Here is a 25,511-nt window from a genome sequence, read left to right as displayed (position 1 = left end):
CCGAGTGCTCCGAAGCACCTCTCACTCACATGGCTCTCCATGTGACTGGGTCTTTCTCACAGGCTACAAGTGAAGACGGACACAGCGGGGACGCAACTGCGCGTGTCCTTATCCATGTTCCGTTAGCGGAAAACATTATCAAAGGTGACCGCAAATTAAATTATGCATGTAATGATTTTATTATAAAGGGGCATTTTTATGGTGAAAATGAACTTCCCCAAACTTGAAACTCATGCGCTGCTTATGTATACCAGTTAGGCTCTACAGCCCTTGTAAAGTGGATTAATGTGCCTAATTTTCATAAATTCATAAAAAATCCTACAATGTGATTTTCTGGATTTTTTTTCTCATTTTGTTTGTCATAGCTGAAGTGTACCTATGATGAAAATTATAGGCCTCTCATCTTTTTAAGAGGGAGAACTTGCACAATTGGTGGCTGACTAAATACTTTTTTGCCCCACTGTAGCTTGGTAACCCCCCACCAGCTTAGACAGATCTTAGACGTCTGCCAGCTCATCTGCACTTTCCTTCAGTAGCTGTCCCTTGATAAAAAAAAAATTGTCTGGTCCTTTTCGCTTTGCTGGATTTGACTCTTGAAGACCTTTCTCACCACCTCAATGGTTTGCTCCATCAAAGGCGTAGAGGTTCAGTTGCTGCCTCTGGCTTTCTGTTACAGTGGAGAAGTCATCATTATAAAAGTGTTGTTTATTGACAAACTGGTCCTTGTCCTTTTTGTTTTTCCTTTGGGTTTTCTTCTTGGCTTGCCCCGGTAGGGTTTGCAAGGCCCTGCCAGGCCTGCTTGAGGTTCACTGTGTGGAACATGGTTCCACTAGCTTTTTGTAGTTGTCCTTAGCTTGGGTTATATGTTTTTTTTCTGTCCTTTGCAGGGTTTTCAGTTCTTGGTTGCCAGCAGAAAATGCTGTCTTTTTCGTCTAGCTACAAGGGTCTAGCCATGTGTAGGCAGGCACACGTGTGTAGTTATTCCAGCATTGATTTACTCAGGCACTTTCATAACCCTCTACTCTCCCTTTTTTATTTCCCTATCCCTACTCCCTGTCTTCCCTCTCTCCTCCAGGCCAAGCACCTGCATAAGCCCTATGAGATCAACCTGATGGAGGAACTGACTCTGAAGGGCATCACCCAGTACTACGCCTACGTCACTGAGAGACAAAAGGTCCACTGTCTCAACACACTCTTCTCCAGGGTAAGCCTTGGCACTAATCACCACAAACGCATGTGAATGTACATGTAGTCTGGAATGTGGGCACAGATTAGTATACCATAGAGCCTTTACAGGCAACCTTTATTAACATTTGTCTAACTCTGTGGTTCCCAAAGTTTTTATAGTCCCGTACACCTTCAAACATTAAACCTTCAGCTGTGTACCCCCTCTAGCACCAGGTTCAGCGCACTCAAATGTTTTTTTTCTTGCCATCATTGTAAGCTTGCCACACACACACACACACACACACACACACATGCTATACAATAATACATTTCTTAACTTCTTATGGCTGAGATCCCGTTACCGGGAGCGATATAACAACATCCAGTGAAAGTACAGGGTGCCATATTCAAAAGAACAAATCTCATAATTAAAATTCCTCAAACATACATGTATTTTATATCGTTTTCAAGGTAGTCTTGTTGTTAATCCCACCACCGTGTCCGATTTCAAATAGGATTTACGGGGAAAGCACCACAAATGATTATGTTACACAATACATGCATGTTTTGTTTGATAAAGTAAAATGTAAAAATGTAAATGTAAAATCTGAGTTTACATTGGCGTGTTACATTCACTAGTTCCAAAAACATCCAGTGATTTTGCATAGCCACATCATTCAACAGAAATACTCATCATAAATGTAGATGATAATACAAGTTATACACATGGAATTATAGATATACCTCTCCTTAATGCAACCGCTGTGTCAGATTTAAAAAAACTTTACAGAAAAAGAAACCCATGCAATAATCTGAGACGGCGCTCAGAAGTAAAAACACCACAGCCGCAAAGATGGCGTCAACATAAACAAGAAATTACATGATAAATATTCCCTTACCTTTGATGATCTACATCAGAAAGCACTCCAGGAATCCCAGGTCCACAATAAATGTTTGGTTTGTTCGAAAATGTCCGTTATTGTTAGAGGAATTCTAAATTCCTATATGTTTTGTAGCCAAAACCAAATTCACACTCTATCTATTTCATAATAAGTTGTAAATTTATCATTTTGCATGAAATAGAAAGGGACCAGTCTTAAACGAGTTCAGCATTTATTCTTGATGAGTACTGACCCAAAATACAAAGAACATTACATTTTAAAGAGAGAACATAAAATGACGTCATCAGTTTCACACACTCTCTCCGAGTACAGACAATTAATTTGTTTTACTTACATTTTCAGTCCTAGTTTAACCAAGAACCCATACATTTCATACCATAACATAATAGTATTAAAATAAATGGTTCTAATTTAAATGTATACATAATTAATCATTTCAACTATAATTTCCTCCAACAGTTATTTATGTCCAAATACCTTATTTTGTTAGCGCGTTTGGTATACATATCCAAACGCTAATTCTGGTCAGCGTTATGTCGGACAAAAACTTCAAAAAGTAATATTACCGGTCGAAGAAACATTTCAAACTAAGTACAGAATCAATCATTAGGATGTTTTTAACATATAGCTTCAATAAAGTTCCAACCGGAGTACTCCTTCTTGTCTTCGTGAGCAATGGAACGCAAGTGACTACCATGAGGAATAAACATGATCAGAAAATGGCTGACTGCCAGACACCTGACTGATTCTGCTATCATTCACTCCCACAACATCAAAGAAGTCTCATTATAATTTCTATTGATGGTTGACATCTAGTGGAACCCCTAGGCAATGCAACATCATTCATATCTCAAGGGGATTTCATTGGGGACTCTGGTGAATACATACAAAGCTCAGATTTCTGACTTCCTGTTTTGATTTCAACTCAGGATTTTGCCTGCCATATGAGTTCTGTTATACTCACAGACATCATTCAAACAGTTTTAGAAACTTTTGTGTTTTCTATCCAATACTAATAATAAAATGCATATATTAGAAACTGAGACTGAGGAGCAGGCCGTTTAATTTAGGCACCTTATTCATCCAAGCTACTCAATACTGCCCCCCAGCCATAAAAAGTTAAACATAAGAGTGAGTGTGAGGTTTTTGTCCCAACCCTGCTTGTGGGAAGTGACAAAGAGCTCTTATAGGACCAGGACACAAATAATAATAATCAACAATTAAAATAAAAAATTAAAATTACCCCCCTTTTTCTCCCCAATTTCATGATATCCAGTTAGTAGTTACTGTCTTGTCTCATCGCTTCAACTCCCACACAGACTCGGGAGAGGCGAAGGTCGAGAGCCATGCGTCCCCCGAAACACAACCCAACCAAGCCGCACTGCTTCTTAACATAGCGCGCATCCAACCCGGAAGCCAGCCGCACCAATGTGTCGGAGGAAACACTGTACACCTAGTGACCTGGTCAGCGTGCACTGCGCCCGGCCCGCCACAGGAGTGAGCGAAGAGACAAGGATATCCCTGCCGGCCAAACCCTCCCTAACTCGGACGATGCTAGGCCAATTGTGCACTGCCCCATGGGCCTTCCGGTCGCGGCCGGCTGCGAAAGAGCCTGGGCTTGAACCCAGAGTCTCTGGTGGCACCGCCCACTGCCCCTAATAATCAATCATTTTGCTCTTTATTTATCCATCTTACATATAAAATCTTATTTGTTTATACAAAATTGTGAATAACTCACCACAGGGCAATGAAGGGTGTGCTTGAAAGGATGCACATAATTATGCAATGTTGTATTGGGTAGAGAGTCTGTCTTGAATCATTTTCCACACAGTCTGCACCTGTATTTAGTTTTCATGCTAGTGAGGGCCAAGAATCCACTCTCACATAAGGTACGTGGTTGCAAATGGCATAAATGTCTTAACAGCACGATTTGCCAAGGCAGAATACTCTGAGCGCCCTATCCAGAAATCTTGGCAGTGGCTTCTGATTAAATTACATTTTCACAGAACCGCTTGTTGCAATTTCGATGAGGCTCTCTTGTTCAGATATCGGCAAGTGGACTGGAGGCAGGGCATTAAAGGGACAACAAATCCAGTTGATTGTGTCGTCCGTTTCTGGAAGGTAACTGCACACCCAGCTCACTCAGGTGCTTCGCTATATCACATTTGACATAGTCCGTAAGCTTGAGTTCATTTTCACACAAAATATCATACAGTGATGGGAAGACATGCGTGTTGTCCTTGTTAATGCAGACAGAGCTCCAACTTCTTAATCATCGCCACAGTTTGGTCCCGCACATTGAATATAGTTGCGGAGAGTCCCTGTAATCCTAGATTCAGATCATTCAGGTGAGGGAAAAAAAATCACCCAGATAGGCCGGTCGTGTGAGAAACTCGTCATCAGTCAAGCTGTCAGACAAGTGAAAATTATAGTCAGTAAAGTACTTTAAGCTTATCTCTCAATCAAAAAAAAAAAAAACATGTCAACACGTTGCCCCTTGATAACCAGCACACTTCTGTATGTTGTAAAAGCGTTACATGGTCGCTGCCCATATCATTGCATAGTGCAGAAAATACACGAGAGTTCGGGGACCTTGCTTTAACAAAGTTAACCATTTTTACTGTAGTGTCCAAAATGTCTTTCAAGCTGTCAAGGCAGCAAGAGCCTCTCAGTGGATGCTACAGTGTACCCAAGTGAAGTCGGGAGCAACTGCTTGCACGCATGTTACCACTCCACGATGTCTCCGTTATGGCTTTTGCATCTTCAGTACAGATACCAACACATCATTTAACAAAAATATTTTTTATACCCCGTTTTCTCCCCAATTTCGTGGTATCCAATTGTTAGTAGTTACTATCTTGTCTCATCGCTACAACTCCCGTACGGGCTCGGGAGAGACGAAGGTCAAAAGCCATGTGTCCTCCGAAACACAACCCAACCAAGCCGCACTGCTTCTTAACACAGTTCGCATCCAACCCGGAAGCCAGCCGCACAAATGTGTCGGAGGAAACACCGTGCACCTGGCGACCTGGTTAGCGCGCACTGCGCCCGGCTCGCCACAGGAGTCGCTAGTGCGCGATGAGACAAGGATATCCCTACCGGCCAAATCCTCCCTAACCCGGACAACGCTAGGCCAATCGTTTGTCTATCACTCTGTTTGTAGCCAGTTGATGTGATAACTGTCTTTTGGGTTGACAGAAATACTTTCCCCCAAACCTTCTCAATTAAATGTTAATTGCAAAGTAAGCTTACCTGGCAGAAGTATACCATGAGTAAGTTTAGCATTTGTATCTATTTGTTATTTTTACACTTTGCCATGAAATGAGCAGCAGCAGTACAGAACCATCGCCGGACCGGCACATTAGATGGCACATTCCTCACTTGCTAGATGCGCAATTAAAGGGGATTTACACTTCAATCAAAATGTGTTATTTCTCTTCCAGCCTAATGAATAAATTGTCCTCTGATGTAAGTTCACCATTGACATGGACTCAAAACATCCAATGTTTCTCTATCAACAATTGATATTGAGAGTGAAAAACAAAAATGAATTTAAACAAAATACAGCAGTATAGTTTGAGTAAATATCAAACATGTCTGATTTATTTTTTTCTGGGGCCCCCCTTTGTTTTATTTCCCATTATTTCACCGTGTATATTGGCAGAACAGTGCACTACTTTCTCTTGTACACTAAGGACCTGGGGAAGAATAATGTGCCTATTTAATGGCTAGGAAAAAAAGAGTAGATGGAGATTTCTTGTATTTTTTTATTTTTTTAAAAGTAGCTCTCATGCTAGAAAAGGTTGCAGACTCCTGATTTAGATATCCTTGAGTTATACAGTGTTTCAAAGTAGGCGACAGTGTTTTGAATGGTGTACAGTGAGTGAATTTTACAGCAAATAGTGTTAACAAACTAGCATAGCCTACCTATGTATTTTGCTTAGTGGCGTGCACTGTTGAGTTTTGGCTACATGAGCGATGCAGTGGTGTTTGTCTTACTGTAACCTTATTCTATGCTTTTATATTTGTTGCTTCTATGTAGGAATACTATCGTGATCTTGCAGACATTTGATCTAACTTTAATTAACACGCACCATTTGCCTGAGTAGCCTGTTCTTTACTAGCCTGGGAACCAGTCTCTAGCTAATCCAGCCAAAGAGGCTGGCCTTCCTGCCATCTTCAAATATGAATATTCTATAATGAGTTTGAGGAGAACAGAGGATTTGATTATGTAAATATTGGAACTTTTTTTGTTTGTCTAGACGAAAGTCTGTCGAAGTTTGCTAGCTCATGTCTAAATTCTCACACTAAATACAAAAACTTGCCTAGCTAAAAGCTACATTTGAGGTTTTTTACATTAAATTTTTGAGGGCCAAATGTTGTCATGGAACATATTAATCTTATTTCCAATGAGCAACTCTGCCTTAAATGAACGTTGAGATTGCCGAAAGGCCAATTTCTTTGCAATGTCCGGGAAAAGTTGGAACCACAGCCACTGATCTTTTAAACCTACTTCAGATGTGTTTACATTCATGTTAAACCATTGCCTAAGACCTGCCAGAACCCTGTATTTGTTTTTGTTTAAGGCTTTGAGATTCTCATTATAATGAAAAGTGCTATATGAAGTACATCTCTTGATTGTTTGTTTGTTTGTTTTAACATTTCCTTTCTCAGTTGCAGATCAATCAGTCCATCATCTTCTGTAACTCCACCCAGAGAGTTGAGCTGCTGGCTAAGAAGATCACCCAGCTGGGCTACTCCTGCTTCTACATCCACGCCAAGATGATGCAGGTCATCGATTTAGATTCACGTTTATTGTCCTATAAGAGGAAAATCTGCAGCCACTTTAAAGGAGGGGAAACGTTATCAGGGGTTAGGACCTAAATTATTTTCCAATCTTTTTTTCACTGTTCCGACCAGCAAAATATGGTTCTGAACCCATTTAATCCCCAAAAGAGTAACGGCTTATCTTTCCTTTCTGTTCCTTTTTTAAACGTGAAATTGTATATATTTTTTTGCTCGACATTTGAAGTAATTTGATCAGTGTAGATAGATCAGCTTGCTATGGAGCAGGCAAGCTATTTACATGAATTGGACAGACGAGTGAAGGATGCGACTTAAATTTGCCAGGTCGAGCGAGGGTGGAGGAGGCTTTGCTTGAAGCGCCGGGCATTTTATGACATGCATCTGAATTAGGCCCATAGAATTTATACCTACGAAGGAGTGGCTTCTATGAAGGAACTTTGAATGTTAATCGAAGTAACAAGCTTATGTGTGCAGAGCGGCAACAGAATTAAAATAAAAACGTCTTACCTTACTGTAGTTAATAAATCCAATGTGAAACATGGTCACTGCATTATTCTTAACTAGCATTGAAAAGGTTCATTCAATCTTTAATTAAAAATATATCTTCCTAACTTCTGAATCACGCTTGTAACGCCAGTAGGCTACTAGACTATGCTTCTGAGGGGCAGGTTGCCTGCACACACTGGCAAAGATTTTCTGGCAGGCAGACACTGGAATACGTTTGAGTGACAGAGTGAGTGGGCATTGTTTTATTGTGGGACTTGCCCTGAATGTGTAAAAGGTTATTAACCGGTTCCCATGCTTTTAAAATAAAACTGTATAGATCACTTTCATTTGTGATTCTGTTCCCTGAACCGGTTCCAACTCCTGATTTGTATTATTATGGTCTACACACCATACCAGATTTAATGATGAACAGATTTGTTTTTATTGTCATACAAGAGAAAAATCTGGCCAACGAGGAATATGAGGAATATATGAGTTTGTGCTAGTCAATGTATGGGAGCCATGAGAAAATATGCAATTCTGAGGTTGTGTTCAGTGCTCTCATGCAGTGTTCTTTTAATCCTCACAGGAGTACAGAAATCGTGTGTTCCATGACTTCAGAAATGGACTCTGCAGAAATCTTGTCTGCACTGGTACGTGTCCACGGGGCTCTAAAGTGGGAAAATATTGGCATATGCTCCTAAATATTTAGCTGTGCGACCTGGAATATTAATTTGGGAGCACCATTGTGTCCAGAAAAACTAGTCTGATGGGTGACAATATTAGCTTATCACTAGTGAATCATATCATCACTTGCAAATGCTGCCCAGCATAAGAAATGGTGCCGTTTCTAGCGACTTTTTATAATCAGTCGCATACCTCAAGTAGCCTAGGCATGTATATTATTTTGTGTCCTAACTAAAGTGGCCAAAAAACATCTTAGGGATCTGACCCTTTTTTTCATAAAAAAAAAAATATATATATATATATATATATATGTATATATAAAATATATACAAAACGCTTGGAAGTTTGTGGAAATGTGAAAGTAATGTAGGAGAATATAACACATTAGATCTGGTAAAAGATAATAAAAAATATGCATTTTCTATTTTTTGTTCCATCTTTGAAATGCAAGAGAGGCCATAATATAGTGCAGTTTAGGTGAAATTTAGATTTTGGCCACTAGATGGCAGCAGTATGTGCAAAGTTTCAGATTGATCCAATGAAGCATTGCAATACCGGACAATATTTTGTATCAAGTCTGCCAAAATGTGCTGAATTGGTCAATTGATACATTTTCAAGTACATAACTATAGAGAACAGACAAAAATGATATGGTAATACAAAATATAATTTTACACACTCCCAGGAATGTCATACATGATGGATCATTAGCTTATACACTTTCACACATCTAGCGGGGTTGGTGTGGAGCCAGCACTCAGGGGGAGGTGCACAACGGCCACTGGCCGCAAAAGGCATATCATTTTTTTTAGGGCGTTACGGCCACCGAAGGGATGCCACTGTGAAATTCTAGGCAATGTCAAGTGCTTGTCAAATTGTGAATGAGTGATCTGATGTAGTGTGTGCAGCTTGCGCAAAAAAAACTAAGCAGCGCTCATGCCTTTCAAGCTACTTTTTAGTCGCATCATGCAGCCTTACAATGTATTAAAAATCATTAAAAACCCAACATTTGTAGAACTGAAGTTACATGAATAACTCTAAATTTAAGCATATAGGAATGCCCATTTCTTTGTTAACCGCTCAACACAGAATAGCCGCATGTGCACGCACACTCCCTCAAATCGTTTGTGGAGAGAATATCCTTTTTATTTTAATAATAATTCTAAGCAAATCTTGTCTGCTAAATGTAGCCCATAGCCACATCAGGACCTAACATAAGGACAACTCAAAGTATGCTATTCTGTTCTTCAGAAATAGACTACATTTTTTTCATATGCTTCTTTAGACCTGTCTAAAATAATGTATTTATTGTGAAAGTGTAGGCGATATAACATGGATTTAGGAAGCCAGGAGATGCTAAATGTGTGTGTGTTAATTCACGGTCAATTACCGTGAGACCAACAGTTTTATTTGTGTGACAATCACTGGCTGACAAAATTTGGTGACCGCCACATCCCTAGCAGCAACCTATCCTCTATTTATTTTCTAAAACTGATTTGAAGGGGAAGCACTAATCATGTTTATGCAACCTAATAATCACCCTTTAGAATACTTCCGGAACTAACTTCATTTTTTATAATAAATTGAGAATCTACAATAGAAATTGGCCCACGCTAGTCGTCATTGATTGGGATGCATGTGAAGTTGCACAGTGGTTTTATACCACTGACCCGACCAAACTCAGAAATGTGACTTTCATTGAGTCTGAAGCGGTAGATCTGGTCTACATGTGCTATTTCTATGCTTCCCGTAAAGTTTTTTAAAAAGTTTTTTTTGTGCACCAGCTGAAAATACAATATTTATTTTGTTATCGGAAAGATATTTCACAGCGGTTTAGATGGTACAATGATTCTCAGCCAGTGACAAAATTAGGTGAACTTGGCGGTATACTGTGTTTCGATTTTTACATTCTGTAACGATATTTGAATGTTTGGTTAAGTGATACGCCGTGTCACTTTTTTGTTTTCTCCACTACTTGAGTCCTCTCTCTCTCTCTCTCTCTCTCTCTCTCTATCTATGCCACTTTCCACACAGACCTATCCCCGCCCAGTCACTCATGGAGCGCATTTGTTGTTTCTTGACCACGAGACACTTACGTTCAGTCTGCATGGTCAGTGCAGCACATGCAACATTGTTGATCCCAACGATGCTGTTCTCACTTTGCTTCTTAATATAAATCCACTAGTATTCTATAATTACACTTAGTTTGTTTCTTACATCTGCAAATGGCTAGTTTGTCTTTTCTTAGCAAGTTGGTGCTTAATCGTGTGAGCCGCTAATCGCTAGTTAGCTGGCTGTACTGAGTCAAAGCAAACGTAACTAGCTATACAGCCTGATAATACCAGTGACGGTGTAGATCTAAATCAGTATGTTTGTGCAACAGTGCTTGCTAAATCAGAGGAATATGCAAAGCGTGAATATGTTAGCTACATGAAGTAGTTAAGAGAACATTTAATGTAGCTAAAGATTATAGGGTCCCCTAGGAAACACTTAACACTTCGGTTCCTACCCTGTCACAATAATTCCACCTGATATTTTAATTTGTTGTCATGTCAAACAATAGTGTTCGAAGTTCCCACTATATTCTAATTATTTTACATTTGAGTCATTTAGCAGAAGCTCTTAATTCTAATCCAAAGCGAGGTAGGGTCACGGGCTACTCATCAAACAAATTTAGAACTTTTGTCATTCAAAAACATAATGCCATCACTTGTTTTATATATATATATATATATATATAGCCAAAATATATCACTGTATATATATATGTCTCACCAGCCCTGGGCAAACTATTTTATACTTTTTGCAACCAGGAAATGGCTGAGCAAATTCTGCATATTGCACGTCCATATGAATTTGACTGAATATTTTGTTTGGTTATATCAGATTTTACATGGGTATGTAGTACAGTTGATTAAACTGTTTTATGGTTTTCTGTTTGAAACAGATCTCTTCACCAGAGGTATTGACATCCAGGCCGTCAATGTCGTCATCAACTTCGACTTCCCCAAGAATGCTGAGACATACCTGCATCGCATCGGACGATCAGGTATGGAAACCTTTTTATGTGCTTCTGGTATTATGTCAATGCCTTCTATCTTCTTGTAATTTCTGAATGCTTTGTTTTGAGAACATGGCAACATGCTCATTCTATCCCTCTGTGATATTGTCTCTTAGGGAGGTTTGGCCACCTGGGCCTGGCCATCAACCTGATCACCTCTGAAGACCGCTTCAATCTGAAGTCCATCGAGGACCAGTTGGTCACCGACATCAAGCCTATCCCTGGCAGCATCGACAAGAGCCTGTACGTGGCAGAATTCCACGCCACCAACCCCAATTGCGAGGAGGGGCTGAAGGAGACTGGCCGCCAACAGGTGGAGCCCTAGAACTCCTCAACTGGTGAGTCATTCCCTCTGACATGCAATATGGCAAATTCCTCAGAAGACTAGTTGGATCCAGGACTTAATTGTTTAAAAAGCAGTATTTTATTTGTATATACACTGCTCAAAAAAAATAAAGGGAACACTTTAACAACAATGCTGGCGGTGCTTTCACTCTAGTGGTAGCATGAGACGGAGTCTACAACCCACACAAGTGGCTCAGGTAGTGCAGCTCATCCAGGATCGGACATGAATGCGAGCTGTGGCAAGAAGGTTTGCTGTGTCTGTCAGCGTAGTGTCCAGAGCATGGAGGCACTACCAGGAGACAGGCCAGTACATCAGGAGACGTGGAGGAGGACGTAGGAGGGCAACAACCCAGCAGCAGGACCGCTACCTCCGCCTTTGTGCAAGGAGGAGCAGGAGGAGCACTGCCAGAGCCCTGCAAAATGACCTCCAGCAGCCCACAAATGTGCATGTGTCTGCTCAAACGGTCAGAAACAGACTCCATGAGGGTGGCATGAGGGCCCGACGTCCACAGGGGGGGGGGTTGTGCTTACAGCCCAACACCGTGCAGGACGTTTGGCATTTGCCAGGGAACACCAAGATTGGCAAATTCGCCACTGGCGCCCTGTGCACTTCACAGATGAAAGCAGGTTCACACTGAGCACGTGACATATGTGACAGAGTCTGGAGACGCCGTGAAGAACGTTCTGCTGCCTGCAACATCCTCCAGCATGACCGGTTTGGCGGTGGGTCAGTCATGGTGTGGAGTGGCATTTCTTTGGGGGGCCGCACAGCCCTCCATGTGCTCGCCAGAGGTAGCCTGACTGATTAGGTACTGAGATGAGATCCTCAGACCCGTTGTGAGACCATATGCTGGTGCGGTTGGCCCTGGGTTCCTCCTAATGCAAGACAATGCTAGACCTCATGTGGCTGGAGTGTGTCAGCAGTTCCTGCAAGGGGAAGGCATTGATGCTATGGACTGGCCCGCCCGTTCCCCAGACCTGAATCCAATTGAGCACATCTGGGACATCATGTCTCGCTCCATCCACCACAGACTGTCCAGGAGTTGGCGGATGCTTTAGTCCAGGTCTGGGAGGAGATCCCTCAGGAGACCATCCGCCACCTCATCAGGAGCATGCCCAGGCGTTGTAGGGACACTACTGAGCCTCATTTTGACTTGTTTTAAGGACATTACATCAAAGTTGGATCAGCCTGTAGTGTGATTTTCCACTTTAATTTTGAGTGTGACTCCAAAACCAGACCTCCATGGGTTGATAAATTTGATAATTTTTGTGTGATTTTGTTGTCAGCACATTCAACTATGTAAAGAAAAAAGTATTTAATAAGAATATTTCATTCATTCAGATCTAGGATGTGTTATTTTAGTGTTCCCTTTATTTTTTTGAGCAGTGTATTTGTATTTATATATAGTACCAGTCCAAAGTTTGGACACACCTTCTCATTCAAGGGTTTTCTTTATTTTTACTATTTTCTACATTGTAGAATAATAGTGAAGACATCCAAACTATGAAATAACACATGGAATCATGTGTTAAACAAAACAAAATATATTTTATTTTCTTCAAAGTAGCCACCCTTTGCCTTCATGACAACTTTGCACACTCTTGGCATTCTCAACCAGCTTCATGAGGAATGCTTTTCCAATAGTCTTGAAGGTGTTCCCACATATGCTGAGCACTTGTTGGCTGCTTTTCCTTCACTCTGTGGTCCAACTCATTCCAAACCATCACAATTTAGTTGAGGTCAGGTGATTGTGGAGGCCAGGTCATCTGATGCAGCACTCCATCACTCTCCTTGGTCAAATAGCCCTTACACAGCCTGGGGGTGTGTTGTCATTGTCCTTTTCAAAAACAAATGATAGTCCCACTTAGCGCAAACCAGATGGGATGGTGTATCGCTGCAGAATCCTGTGGCAGCCATGCTAGTTCAGTGTGCTTTGAATAAAATAAAAAAAATTGCTGACAGTGTCACCAGCAAAGCACCATCACACCACCACTTCCATGCTTCACGGTGGGAACCACACATGCGAAGATCATCCGTTCATCTACTCTGCTTCTCTCAAAGACACGGCGGTTCAAACCAAAAATCTCAAATTTGAACTCCAGACCAAAAGACAAATTTCCACCGGTCTAATGTCCATTGCTCTTGTTTCTTTGCCCAAGCAAATCTCTTCTCCTTATTGGTGTCTTTTAGCGGTCGTTTCTTTGCAGCAATTAAACCATGAAGGCCTGATTCAGGCAGTCTCCTCTGAACAGTTGATGTTGTTGTTAGTTACTTGAACTCTGACGTTTATTTGGGCCGCATTTTCTGAGGCTGTTAACTCTAATGAACTTATCCTCTGCAAATCAAATTTTATTGGCAACATACGTGTATAGCAGATGTTACTGCGGTTGTAGTGAAATGCTTGTGTTTCTAGCTCTAACAGTACAGTAATATCTAACAAAACACACATCTAAAGGAATGGAATTAAGAATATATAAAAACCTTTAGATGAGCAGTGTCAGAGCAGAATAGAATACAGTATATACATGAGATGAGTAATACAAAATATGTCAAACTTATTAGTGTTCTACTATTAGTGGCCAGTGATTTCAAGTATATGTGTATGGGGCAGCAGCCCCTCTGGACTGATGATGGCTGTTTAAAAGTCTGATGGCCTTGAGATAAACGCTGTTTTTCAGTCTCTATGACCCAGATTTGATGCACTTGTACTGACTTTTCCTTCTGGATGATAGCGGGGTGAACAGGCAGTGGCTCGGGTGGTTGTTGTCCTTGATAATCTTTTTGGCTTTCCTGTGACATCGGGGGCTTTAGGTGTCCTGGAGGGCAGGTAGTTTGCCCCAGTGAAGCGTTGGTGATACAGCCCGACAGGATGCTCTCAATTGTGCATCAGTAAAAGTTTGAGGGTTTTAGGTGTCAAGCCAAATTTCTTCAGCCTCCTGAGGTTGAAGAGGAGCTGTTGCGCCTTCTTCACCACGCTGTCTGTGTGGGTGGAGCATTTCAGTTTGTCGGTGATGTATACACCGGAAACTAGAAGCTTTCCACCTTATCCACTGCGCTCCTGTCGATGTGGATAGGGGGGTGCTCCCTCTGCTGTTTCCTGAAGTCCACGATCAGCTTCTTTTGTTGATGTTGAGTGAGAGGTTATTTTTCTGGCACCACACTCCTAGGGCCCTCACTTCCTTCCTGTAGGCTGTCTTGTAATTGTTGGAAATCAAGCCTACTATTGTTTTCGGAGGTAACTCTGGCTCTTCCTTTCCTGTGGCGGCCCTCATGAGCCAGTTCCATCATAGCGCTTGATGGTTTTTGCGACTGCACTTTCAAAGTTCTTTGCATGTTCTGTATTGACTGACCTTCATGTCTTAACGTTATGTTGGACTGGCGTTTCTCTTTGCTCATTTGAGCTGTTCTTGCCAAAGTAAGGACTTTGGTGTTACTAAATAGGGCTGTCTTCTGTACACCAACCCTGCCTTGTCACAACACAACTGACTTGCTCAAACACATTAAGTATGAAATAAATTCCACTATTTAACTTAATAAGGCACACCTGTTAATTGAAATGCATTCCAGGTGACTACCTCATGAAGTTGGTTGAGAGAATGCAAAGCTGTCATCAAGACAAAGGGTGGCTACTTTGAATCTCAAATAAAATGTATTTTGATTTAACACTTTTTTTTGTTAAGTGTTATTTCATATTATCCTTATATTATTATATTATCCTTGATGATTATTTCATATCATCTCAAGGATGAGATGCATCCTGTTCCATTGATCATCTGAGCTCAATTTTGTGTCTCATAGGAAATTGTCTGAATACTTGTGTAAATAAGATTTTATTTTTATACATTTGCAAAAATGTAATCTGTTTTTGCTTTGTCATTATGAGGTATTGTGTGTGTGTGTGTGTGTAGATTGAGGATTTTTTATTTAATCCATTTTTTGAAAATAAGAATAACGTAACAATATTTGGAAAAAGTAAAGGAGTCTGAATACTTTCTGAATGCACTGTATGTCTGACATTGCCAGTGAAAATGGCTAATATTTTAGGTCACCCCTAACTTGGATCTGAAATGGTCAGATGGGTGTAAGGAATATATTAAATTCCTCAGATGGCAAGCTGACTCGATTACCATCTTCCTTCTGTCTATCAAATAACTGTGGCTATAAAAGGGATATGGGATATATTGAATTGGGCGTGTGTGTGTGGGAGAGAGAGAGAGACATATATTTTTAATCCTTGCCTTATCTTCCATCCAGGACAACAGGATGTACCCGGCTTTTGCACAACATTCAGCTCTTGCAGCTCAGGCACCTCTTCAACTTATCTTTTCTCAATCTTCAGAACCTGGCACATGGATGTATTTGTTTTTGCTGATTTGTATGTCCTGTTCTCGTTCCCCTTTTATTTAATTAAGAGATGCCTGCATTTTTTGGCAAAAATAGTCTTTACCATGTTGTTTTGCACCAAAGGTAACTTGCCAAATGCACACTGAGTTATCAGTCCTATTTTGGCTTAAGACACACAGGCTTATGTTTTTTGGATTGTATCCTGGTATTGCAAGGTAATAATCAGCTGAAAAACTTGAGATAGTTGAGGAACATTACCTTAAAAAGAAAAGTAAGAACCATGCAAAATATTGATCCAAGTTGTATTGTTTCCTGCTGAATACATCATCCACTTTTATGGCTAGTAGGTTTGGGCGATATACTGTACACTGGGGTATTTCGAAATACTGACTGATTTTCAAAACTGTTTTAAACTATGTTTCCTAAGTGGCTAGATGTCAAGATCAAACTTCTTGGTTACAGCAGACATTCTAACCTGGGTACCAGTCTCTTTTTAGCTGACATTCCACTCCTTGCCACTCCTTGTCATTGCCAAAGACGGGCTTTTCTGCCATCTTCAAATATGAACATTCTTTCATTAATGAGCTCGAGGAGAACAAAGGAGTTGTTCCTATTCGATAACCCCCACCTCTCTCCTCCAATCACAACGGTTATCCTAATATTGGAACTCAACTTTTTTTCCCTCCTCCACAGAACATAAACTCAGCAAAAAAAAATCCATCCTCTCACTATCAAATGCGTTTATTTTCAGTAAACTTGTTGAATCTTATGTTCATACAAATATTTACACAACTGAGACATAAACTGAACAAGTTCCACAGACATGTGACTAACAGAAATTGAATAATGTGTCCCTGAACAAAAGGGAGGTCAAAATCAAAAGTAACAGTCACTATCTGGTGTGGCCACCAGCTGCATTAAGTACTACAGTGCATCTCCTCCTCATGGACTGCACCAGATTTGCCCGTTCTTGCTGTGAGATGTTACCCCACTCTTCCACCAAGGCACCTGCGAGGTCCCGGACATTTCTGGGGGGAATGGCCCTAGCCCTCGATCCACAGGTCCCAGACGTGCTCGATGGAGTTGAGATCCGGGCTCTTCGCTGGCCATAGCAGAACACTGACATTCCTTCCTTGCAGGAAATCACACACAGAACAAGCAGTATGGCTGGTGGCATTGTCATGCTGGAGGGTCATGTCAGGATGAGCCTGCAGGAAGGGTACCAAATGAGGGAGGTGGATGTCTTCCCTGTAACGCAGAGCATTGAGATTGCCTGCTATGACAACAAGCTCAGTCCGATGATGCTGTGACTCGCCCCAGACCATGACGGACCCTCCACCTCCAAATCGATCCCACTCCAGAGTACAGGCCTCGGTGTAACGCTCATTCCTTCGATATATGCGAATCTGACCATCACCCCTGGTGAGACAAAACTGTGACTCGTCAGTGAAGAGCACTTTTTGCCAGTCCTGTCTGGTTCAGCGACTGGGTTTGTGCCTATAGGTGACGTTTTTGCCAGTGATGTCTGGTGAGGACCTGCCTTACAACAGCCCTACAATCCCAGCCTCTCTCAGTCTATTGTGCACAGTCTGAGCACTGATGGAGGGATTGTGCGTTCGGTGTAACTCGGGCAGTTGTTGCCATCCTGTACCTGTCCCGCAGGTGTGATGTTCGGATGTACCGAACCTGTGCAGGTGTTGCACATGGTCTGCCACTGCGAGGACGATCAGCTGTCCGTCCTGTCTCCCTGTAGCGTTGTCTTAGGTGTCTCACTGTACAGACATGGCAATTTATTGCCCTTTATTGCCCACATTTGCAGTCCTCATGCCTCCTTGCAGCATGCCTAAGGCACGTTCACGCAGATGAGCAGGGACCCTGGGCATCTTTCTTTTGGTGTTTTTCAGAGTCAGTAGAAAGGCCTCTTTAGTGTCCTTTAGTGTTAAGTTTTCATAACTGTGACCTTAAAACCCGCTACCTACGACAACAGCCGGTGAAATTGCAGAGTGCGATGTTCAAAATACAAAAATCGAATTTTAAACATTCATGAAAATACATAATTTAAAAGCTTAACTTCTTGTTAATCCAACCGCGTTGTCAGATTTCAAAGGCTTTATGGCAAAAGCATACCATGCGATCTATCTGAGGACAGCGCCCCACACCAAAATACTTTTTCAACCAGCACATGCATCACAAAATCACAAATAGCGATTAAATTAATCACTTACCTTTGAAGATCTTCCTCTGTTTGCAATCCCAAGGGTCCCAATCTACACAATGAATGATCATTTTGTTCGATAGTCCTTCTTTATATCCAGAAAAGTCAGTTTAGTTGGCGCCAATGATCTCAGTAATCCACTCTTTCAACATGCATACAAACAAATCCAAAAAGTTACCAGTAAAGTTTGTCCAAACAAGTCAAACGATGTTTCTAATTAGTCCTCAGGTACTCTAATATCTAAATAAACTCTAATATTTAAGACTGAGTGTAGTATGTTGAATAGGGATGATGAATAACAAAGTGCGCACACCTCATTCACGTGCCAACAAGACCACTTTTCTAATGAGAGAGTACTTAGAGTTCTTCAAACTACAAATTATTTACAAAACAACCCTGAAACCCTTTCTAAAGATTGACATCTAGTGGAAGCTATAGGAACTGCAATCGGAGTCCTATCTATTTGTATATCCCATAGGCAACCATATGAAATAACCTGTGACCTCAAAAATATATATATATTTCGGATGGATTTTCCTCAGGTTTTTGCCTGCGATATCAGTTCTGTTACACTCACAGACATTATATTAACAGTTTTAGAAACTTCAGTGTTTTCTATCCAATGCTACCAAGTATATGCATATACTAGCTTCTGGACCTGAGTAACAGGCAGTTTACTTTGGGCACGTCAGTCATCCGAAATTCCGAACAATAACCAGCCTCCAAAACAGGTTCATTGCCTACCGTCTGTAAGCAGTTCGTGTCTTAACGACCGTTCCACAGGTGCCTGTTCATTCATTGTTTATGGTTCATTGACCAAGCATGGGAAACAGTGTTCAAACCCTTTACAATGAAGATCTGTGAAGTTAATTCGTAAAAAATCTTAAATATCTTTGGAAGACAGTGTCCTGAAAAAGGGATGTTTCTCTTTTTGCTAGTTTTTTTTGTATCTGGTTGCTGAGCAACTTAAACATTTTTGTCCAAACGAAATCAGTCTGTCAGAAGTTGCAAGTTCACGTCAAATAGTTCTAAGTAAACCAAAACTTGATTGCTTTGATTTTAGATCCTTGTTGCCTAAATTGTTTTGTGCGTCTCAAAAAATCTATTGTGTTTTTCAATTAGTGCCCCCTGTGTGCACTTCCGGTAATACAGTATACCCCAGTATGGTACAAAAAAGGTATGAAAATCTGGATAGCAAATTCTAAGCTACATATTTCATTGTTTTAATATGGTCAAAGAAAGGCAGTGAATAACATAGTCCCCCCAAAAATGTAAAGGAAGTTTGTTCAGAAGTTTCAGTCCTTTATCTGAGAGATGTAAGAAAGATCAGGGAATGTTTTAGTTTTATTATTACATGTACTTATTCTCTTATTTTAGGCACTAAACTACAGTATCTCCATATACTTCCATTCCTTTAAAAAATAATAAGGAGACCTTCAGACGAGTCGTGAGGCTTGTGGGCGTCCTAAAACTGAACACCATCGTGAGTCTCAGCTTTCCACAGAGGAGACATATTAGTGTGCATCCAAAACCAATGTTTTTGTGAGAAGACTGGTTTTACGGGATGTGTAATGGTCTGTCAAACACCGCTCTAACTCTGCCACCTTGCACCGCAGATGCCGAAGTGTGATATCGGCGGATGCTTAAACAGACTACTTTTGATGGGGATTTTTGTATTGTTAATTAGATTTCCACAAGGATGCAGAAATTGTATTCCAAGGGGTAACCTTAACAACCACAAAGGGTAAAGAAAGCATCAATGTTGGCTAGCCCATTCATTTACATGTGTTTTTGTTTGATATTAAGATGATATATTTTTAAGATTAAATGTATTCACAAACGGTTGGATAATAGATCCTTTGCTACAGCACTACTAACATCCAACTTCGACTTAAATAATGTCTCATCTGTACTAGAAATATCTAGCTGGTTGCGTGCAGTGGACAGGCAGGCAGATTGGAAACTGGACATCTTGCTAGCATTATAGATTAAAAATAAATAAAAAACCAAAACATTTTATGCAGGCAGCGTTTATAGCTAGCTAGTTTCCTTAGCTGGGTAATCACACAAATGCCTGTATTAGAAAATGGCTACATAGCCGATGGCTTTGGGTTGCTTGAAAGTTGTCATTTTCTAAATGATCAACAGCTAGCTAGTTCAGCAGCTTGACTCACACTTTCAGCGGCCCAGTCTGTCCAAACCGTAAAACATGTTTAGGTTATTCAAACCTGATCTGTTATCGATGACAACCAGCTGGCTCAGGTCTTTGAATTACACACAGTGATGTCGTTTTCTCAGCAATATTTCTGAATTCTGCTGATTTTTAAAAGTAACACTGCTTCTGCCTTGCCTCAAGCTAGCTAGGTTTACATGACATGCATGTCACTAGACACAGCTCCTATTTTTTAGTTGTCTATCTTATATAAATTACTCAGACGTAAACGCTTGTGGTAATGTTCCCACTCTCACTAGATACAAACCCACCAAACGTATGTTTTTAGTGGCACACAACATCTTTCGTTCATTTAATTACTGGTATTTCACCACCTTTGCTTCGTAGCTTGAAATAAGTGGTGAATCTTTTTCTTGCAGAGCGCCAAATTCAATTACAGAAATGCTCATTATAAAAATTCAGAAAACAAAACATATTTTACATAGGTTTAAAGATTAACTTCTTGTTAAACAAACCAGAGTCATATTTATAAAATGCTTTTCGGCAAAAGCATACCTAGCCCAGAACATACCTAGCCCAGAACATAGCCCAGTTGACAAATTATTACAAACAGTAACCAGCCAAGCAGAAGTGTTACAAAACTCAGAAATAGAGATAAAATTAAACCCTTACCTTCGATGATCTTGTTGGTAATCAGAAGACATTCATTTACTCAATAAATGTTCCTTTTGTTCAATGAAGTCTCTTTATATCCAAAAACTGAGGTTTTCTTCAGTAATCCACAGGCTCAAACTCAGTCAAAACAATCAGACAAAAAATCCAAGTTGTATCTGTAAAGTTCATAGAAACATGTCAAACGATGTTTATATTCAATCCTCAGGTTGTTTTTTAGCCTAAATGATCTATAATATTTCCATCGGACAATAATGTCGCCAATATAAAAGGTAAACAAGAAATGCACATGCGCCTGAAAAAACTCTGCATCACATTTCCAGTTCAGACTGGTCTTACTCCCTCATTTATAAGAATACAAGCCTGAAACGATTTCTACAGTTGACATCTAGTGGAAGGCATAGGAACTGAAAATGGAGTCCTAAGTCAATGGATACTGTAATGGAATTGAATAGAAAACTACAAAACAAAACAAAAAACGACTATTTTTCTCAGGTTTTCACCTGCTAAATCAGTTCTGTTCTACTCACAGACGCCATTTGAACAATTTTGCAAACTTTAGTGTTTTCTATCCAAATCTACCAGTTATATGCATATCATATCTTCTGGGCCCGAGTAGCAGGCCGTTTTAATTTCGTCATGCTTTTCATCCAAAATTCCGAATGCTGCCCCCTACCCTAGAGAGGTTAAATAAATGCCTTTTCGATGAGATTCCTTTTTCTTTCCCCCTTTGTGCGCTGGACTGAAGTAGTTGGCAGGGACACATGGCCCCATTCAAACATTTAAACTTGTCTTTCTCCCAAGATACGGTGCCTTCGGAAAGTATTCAGACCCCTTGACTTTTTCCACATTGTTATGTTAAAGCCTCATTCTGAAATGGATTAAATACATTTTTTTCCTGAATCCACACAGTATTCCATAATGTTTGCACATACAGAAGTATATTTGAAATTGAGCTCAGGTGCTTCCTGTTTCCATTGAGCATCCTTGAGATGTTTCTACAACTTGATTGGAGTCCACCTGTGGTAATTCAATTGATTGGACATGATTTGGAAAGGCACACACCTGTCTATATAAGGTCCCACAGTTGACAGTGCTTCAGGGCAAAAACCAAGCCATGAGGTCGAAGGAATTGTCCGTAGGGCTCCGAGACAGGATTGTCAAAGAATTCTGCAGTATGGTCTGTCCCCTGTAGCCTCCATCATTCTTAAATGAAAAATGTGTGCAACCACCAAGACTCTTCCTAGAGCTGGCTGCCCGGCCAAACTAAGCAATCGGGGGAGAAGGGCCTTGGTCAGGGACGTGACCAAGAACCTGACAGAGCTCCAGAGTTCCTCTGTGGAGATGGTTGCCCTTCTGGAAGGTTCTCCCATCTTTGCCACACTCCACCAATCAGGTCTTTATGGTAGAGTAGCCAGACAGAAGCCACTCATCAGTAAAATGCACATGACTGCACACTTGGAGTTTGTCAAAAGGCACCTAAAGGACTCTTGACAATGAGAAACAAGATTCTCTGGTTTGATGAAACCAAGATTGAACTCTTTGGCCTGAAATGCCAAGTGTTTCGTCTGGAGGAAACATTGGCACCATCCCCAGGGTAAAGCATGGTGGTGGTGCCAGCATTGTGCTGTGTGGATGTTTTTCAGAGGCAGGAACTGGGGGACTAGTCAGGATCGAGGGAAAGACCACGCAGGAGTGGCTTCGGAACAAGTCTCAATGTACTTGAGTGGCCCAGCCAGAGCCCGGACTTGAACCCGATCGAAGATCTCTGGAGAGACCTGAAAGTAGCTGTGCAGTGACGCTCCCCATCCAACCTGACCGTGCTTGAGAGGATCTGCAGAGAAGAATGGGAGAAACTCCCCAAATACAGGTGTGCCAAGCTTGTAGCGTCATACCCAATAAGAATCGGCTGTAATTGCTGCCAAAGGTGTTCAACAAAGTACTGTGTAAATGCTCTGAATACTTATTTTAATGTGATCTTTCAGTTTATTTTTAATACATTTGCAAAAATGTCAACCTGTTTTGTTTTGTCGTTTTTACGGGTGGTGTGTGTGTGTGTGTGTGTGTGTGTGTGTGTGTGTGTGTGTGTGTGTGTACAGTTGAAGTCGGAAGTTTACATACACTTAGGTTGGAGTCATTAAAACTAGTTTTTCAACCACTCCACACATTTCTTGTTAACAAACTATAGTTTTGGCAAGTCGGTTAGGACATCTAATTTGTGCATGACACAATTTTCCAACAACTGTTTACAGACAGATTATTTCACTTAGAATTCACTGTCTCACAATTCCAGTGGGTCAGAAGTTTACATACATTAAGTTCACAGTGCCTTTAGACAGCTTGGAAAATTCCAGAAAATTATGGCATGGCTTTAGAAGCTTCTGATAGGCTAATTGACGCCATTTGAGTCAATTGGAGGTGTACCTGTGGATGTATTTCAACGCCTATCTTAAAACTCAGTGCCTCTTTTTTTTTGACATCATGGGAAAATCAAAAGAAATCAGCCAAGACCTCAGAAAAAATGTGTGGACCTCCACAAGTGTGGTTCATCCTTGGCAGCAATTTCCAAACGCTTGAAGGTACCACGTTCATCTGTACAAACAGTAGTACGCAAGTATAAACACCATGGGACCATGGGACAAAGCCATCATACCGCTCAGGAAGGAGACACATTCTGTCTCCTAGAGATGAATGTACTTTGGTGCGAAAAGTGCAAATCAATCCCAGAACAGCAGCAAAGGACCTTGTGAAGATGCAGGTGGAAACGGGTACAAAAGTATCTATATCCACAGTAAAACAAGTCCTATATCGAACTAACCTGAAAGGCCGCTAAGCAAGGAAGAAGCCACTGCTCCAGAACCGCCATAAAAAAGCCAGACTATGGTTTGCAACTGCACATGGGGACAAAGATCATACTTTTTGGAGAAATGTTTTCTGGTCTGATGAAACAAAAATAGATCTGTTTGTAGGGAAGGCTTGCAAGCCAAAGAAAACCATCCAGCACAGGGGTGGCAGCATCATGTTGTGGGGGTGCTTTGCTGCAGGAGGGACTGGTGCAATTCACAAAATAGATGGCAACATGATTAGGGAAAATTATGTGGATATATTGAAGCAAAATCTCAAGACATCAGTCAGGAAGTTTGGTCGCAAATGGGTCTTCCAAATGGACAATGTCCCCAAGCGTACTTCCAAAGGTGTCAAAATGGCTTAAGGAGAACAAAGTCAAGGTATTGGAGTGGCCATCACAAAGCCCTTGACCTCAATCCCATAGAAAATGTGTGGACAGAACTGAAAAGGTGTGTGTGTGTGTGTGTGTGTGTGTGTGTGTGTGTGTGTGTGTGTGTGTGTGTGTGTGTGAGAGAGAGCAAGGAGGCCTACAAACCTGACTTCGTTACACCAGCTCTGTCAGGAGGAATGGGCCAAAATTCACCCAACTTATTGTGGGAAGCTTGTGGAAGGCTACCTGAAACGTTTGACCCTAGTTAAACAATTTAAAGGCAATGCTACCAAATACTAATTGAGTGTTTGTTAACTTTGACCCACTGGGAATGTGATGAAAGAAATAAAAGCTGAAAAAATAATTCTCTACTATTATTCTGACATTTCACGTTCTTAAAGTGGTGATCCTAACTGACCTAAGACAGTGAATTTTTACTAGGATTAAAATGTCAGGAATTGTGAAAAACTGAGTTTAAATATATTTGGCTACGGTGTATGTAAACTTCCGACTTCAACTGTATGTATGTATGCATGCATGCATGTATGGGGGGATTTAATCAATTTTAGAATTGGGCTGCAACATAAGATGTGGATAAAGTCAAAGGGTATGAATACTTTCTGAATTCACTGTAGATTCTTGTAATGGCTCACTCACACCAGCTATCCATTCCCGCTTACATTCACATGCCTTTTGCCACTCAAGTGCCTTGATTACGCTCCCATATGCACTCATTTCATCGGTCTTTCTCTCTCACACCACAAACAGAATACAAGCACAATTTAAGCTGAATCGAAACAATGGTTTATTCAGAGATCATTATGCAAGTAGAAAGTTCGGTGTGCACTCCTAGGGAATCTTGTTCCAGATGTTGTTCAGTAACCAAGGCTCAAACTCTGACTGACATCATCTAGAATGTGAGTACTTTTAATATAAACATCGCAATAAAAAAGGGCAGCTTTTACTTAGATGCAATGTGATTGTTTTCCTGTCACAGTAATCAATTGTGTGGAGAAAACAAGATATAAATCCGATGTAAGACCGCATAGGTAACTAGACTAGGCCCATTGTAAAAACTGTGGATGGTAGCCTACAATTAGGTTGCTATAGCACAGGACAAGAATTTCCCTATGTATAAACAATCTCAGATCAGTACAGGAGCAGTTCATGAAAAAGAAAGTTACAGTAGTGTCCAATTACTGAGCTTGTGCTGCATTTTACTAGTAAAACTATTTTCTGGGCTTTCATACTTTGGGGTTGCATGATCTGGCCCCATTATGTTGTTATTATGACGCTAGGTACAAATGGCAGCCTATTCTCTATAAAGTGCACTTCTTTTGACCAGGGCCCATAAAGTAGTGAACTATATGGAATAGGCACATGTCTGCAGCTATGGAAAGAACTGGTGGAATTTACCATCTGATCAGTCGTATGC

General features: G+C 40.9%; 1 protein-coding gene across 3 annotated transcripts in view; it reads left to right on the top strand.

The window, feature by feature from the left end:
* LOC109903782 (probable ATP-dependent RNA helicase ddx6) overlaps positions 1-22,875 on the top strand; it is a 52,307-nt gene extending 29,432 nt beyond the window's left edge. The window contains exons 9-14 of one of the 3 annotated variants that reach the window (XM_020500719.2): positions 1,076-1,204; positions 6,744-6,860; positions 7,951-8,014; positions 10,996-11,097; positions 11,226-11,447; positions 22,506-22,875. In XM_020500719.2, coding sequence (XP_020356308.1) covers positions 1,076-1,204; positions 6,744-6,860; positions 7,951-8,014; positions 10,996-11,097; positions 11,226-11,434 — 621 coding nt within the window. In that variant the 3' untranslated portion in view covers positions 11,435-11,447; positions 22,506-22,875. Of the gene's footprint in view, positions 1-1,075; positions 1,205-6,743; positions 6,861-7,950; positions 8,015-10,082; positions 10,159-10,995; positions 11,098-11,225; positions 11,448-15,709; positions 16,516-22,505 lie in introns of those variants that run through there. The other 2 variants (XM_020500718.2, XM_020500721.2) reach the window with 2 other exon arrangements.
* Positions 22,876-25,511: the final 2,636 nt, after the last annotated feature.

Source organism: Oncorhynchus kisutch, linkage group LG14 (genome assembly GCF_002021735.2).
Source record: "Oncorhynchus kisutch isolate 150728-3 linkage group LG14, Okis_V2, whole genome shotgun sequence".
In the NCBI taxonomy this organism is placed as follows: domain Eukaryota; kingdom Metazoa; phylum Chordata; class Actinopteri; order Salmoniformes; family Salmonidae; genus Oncorhynchus; species Oncorhynchus kisutch.
This window is presented reverse-complemented; position numbering and strand designations above follow the sequence as displayed.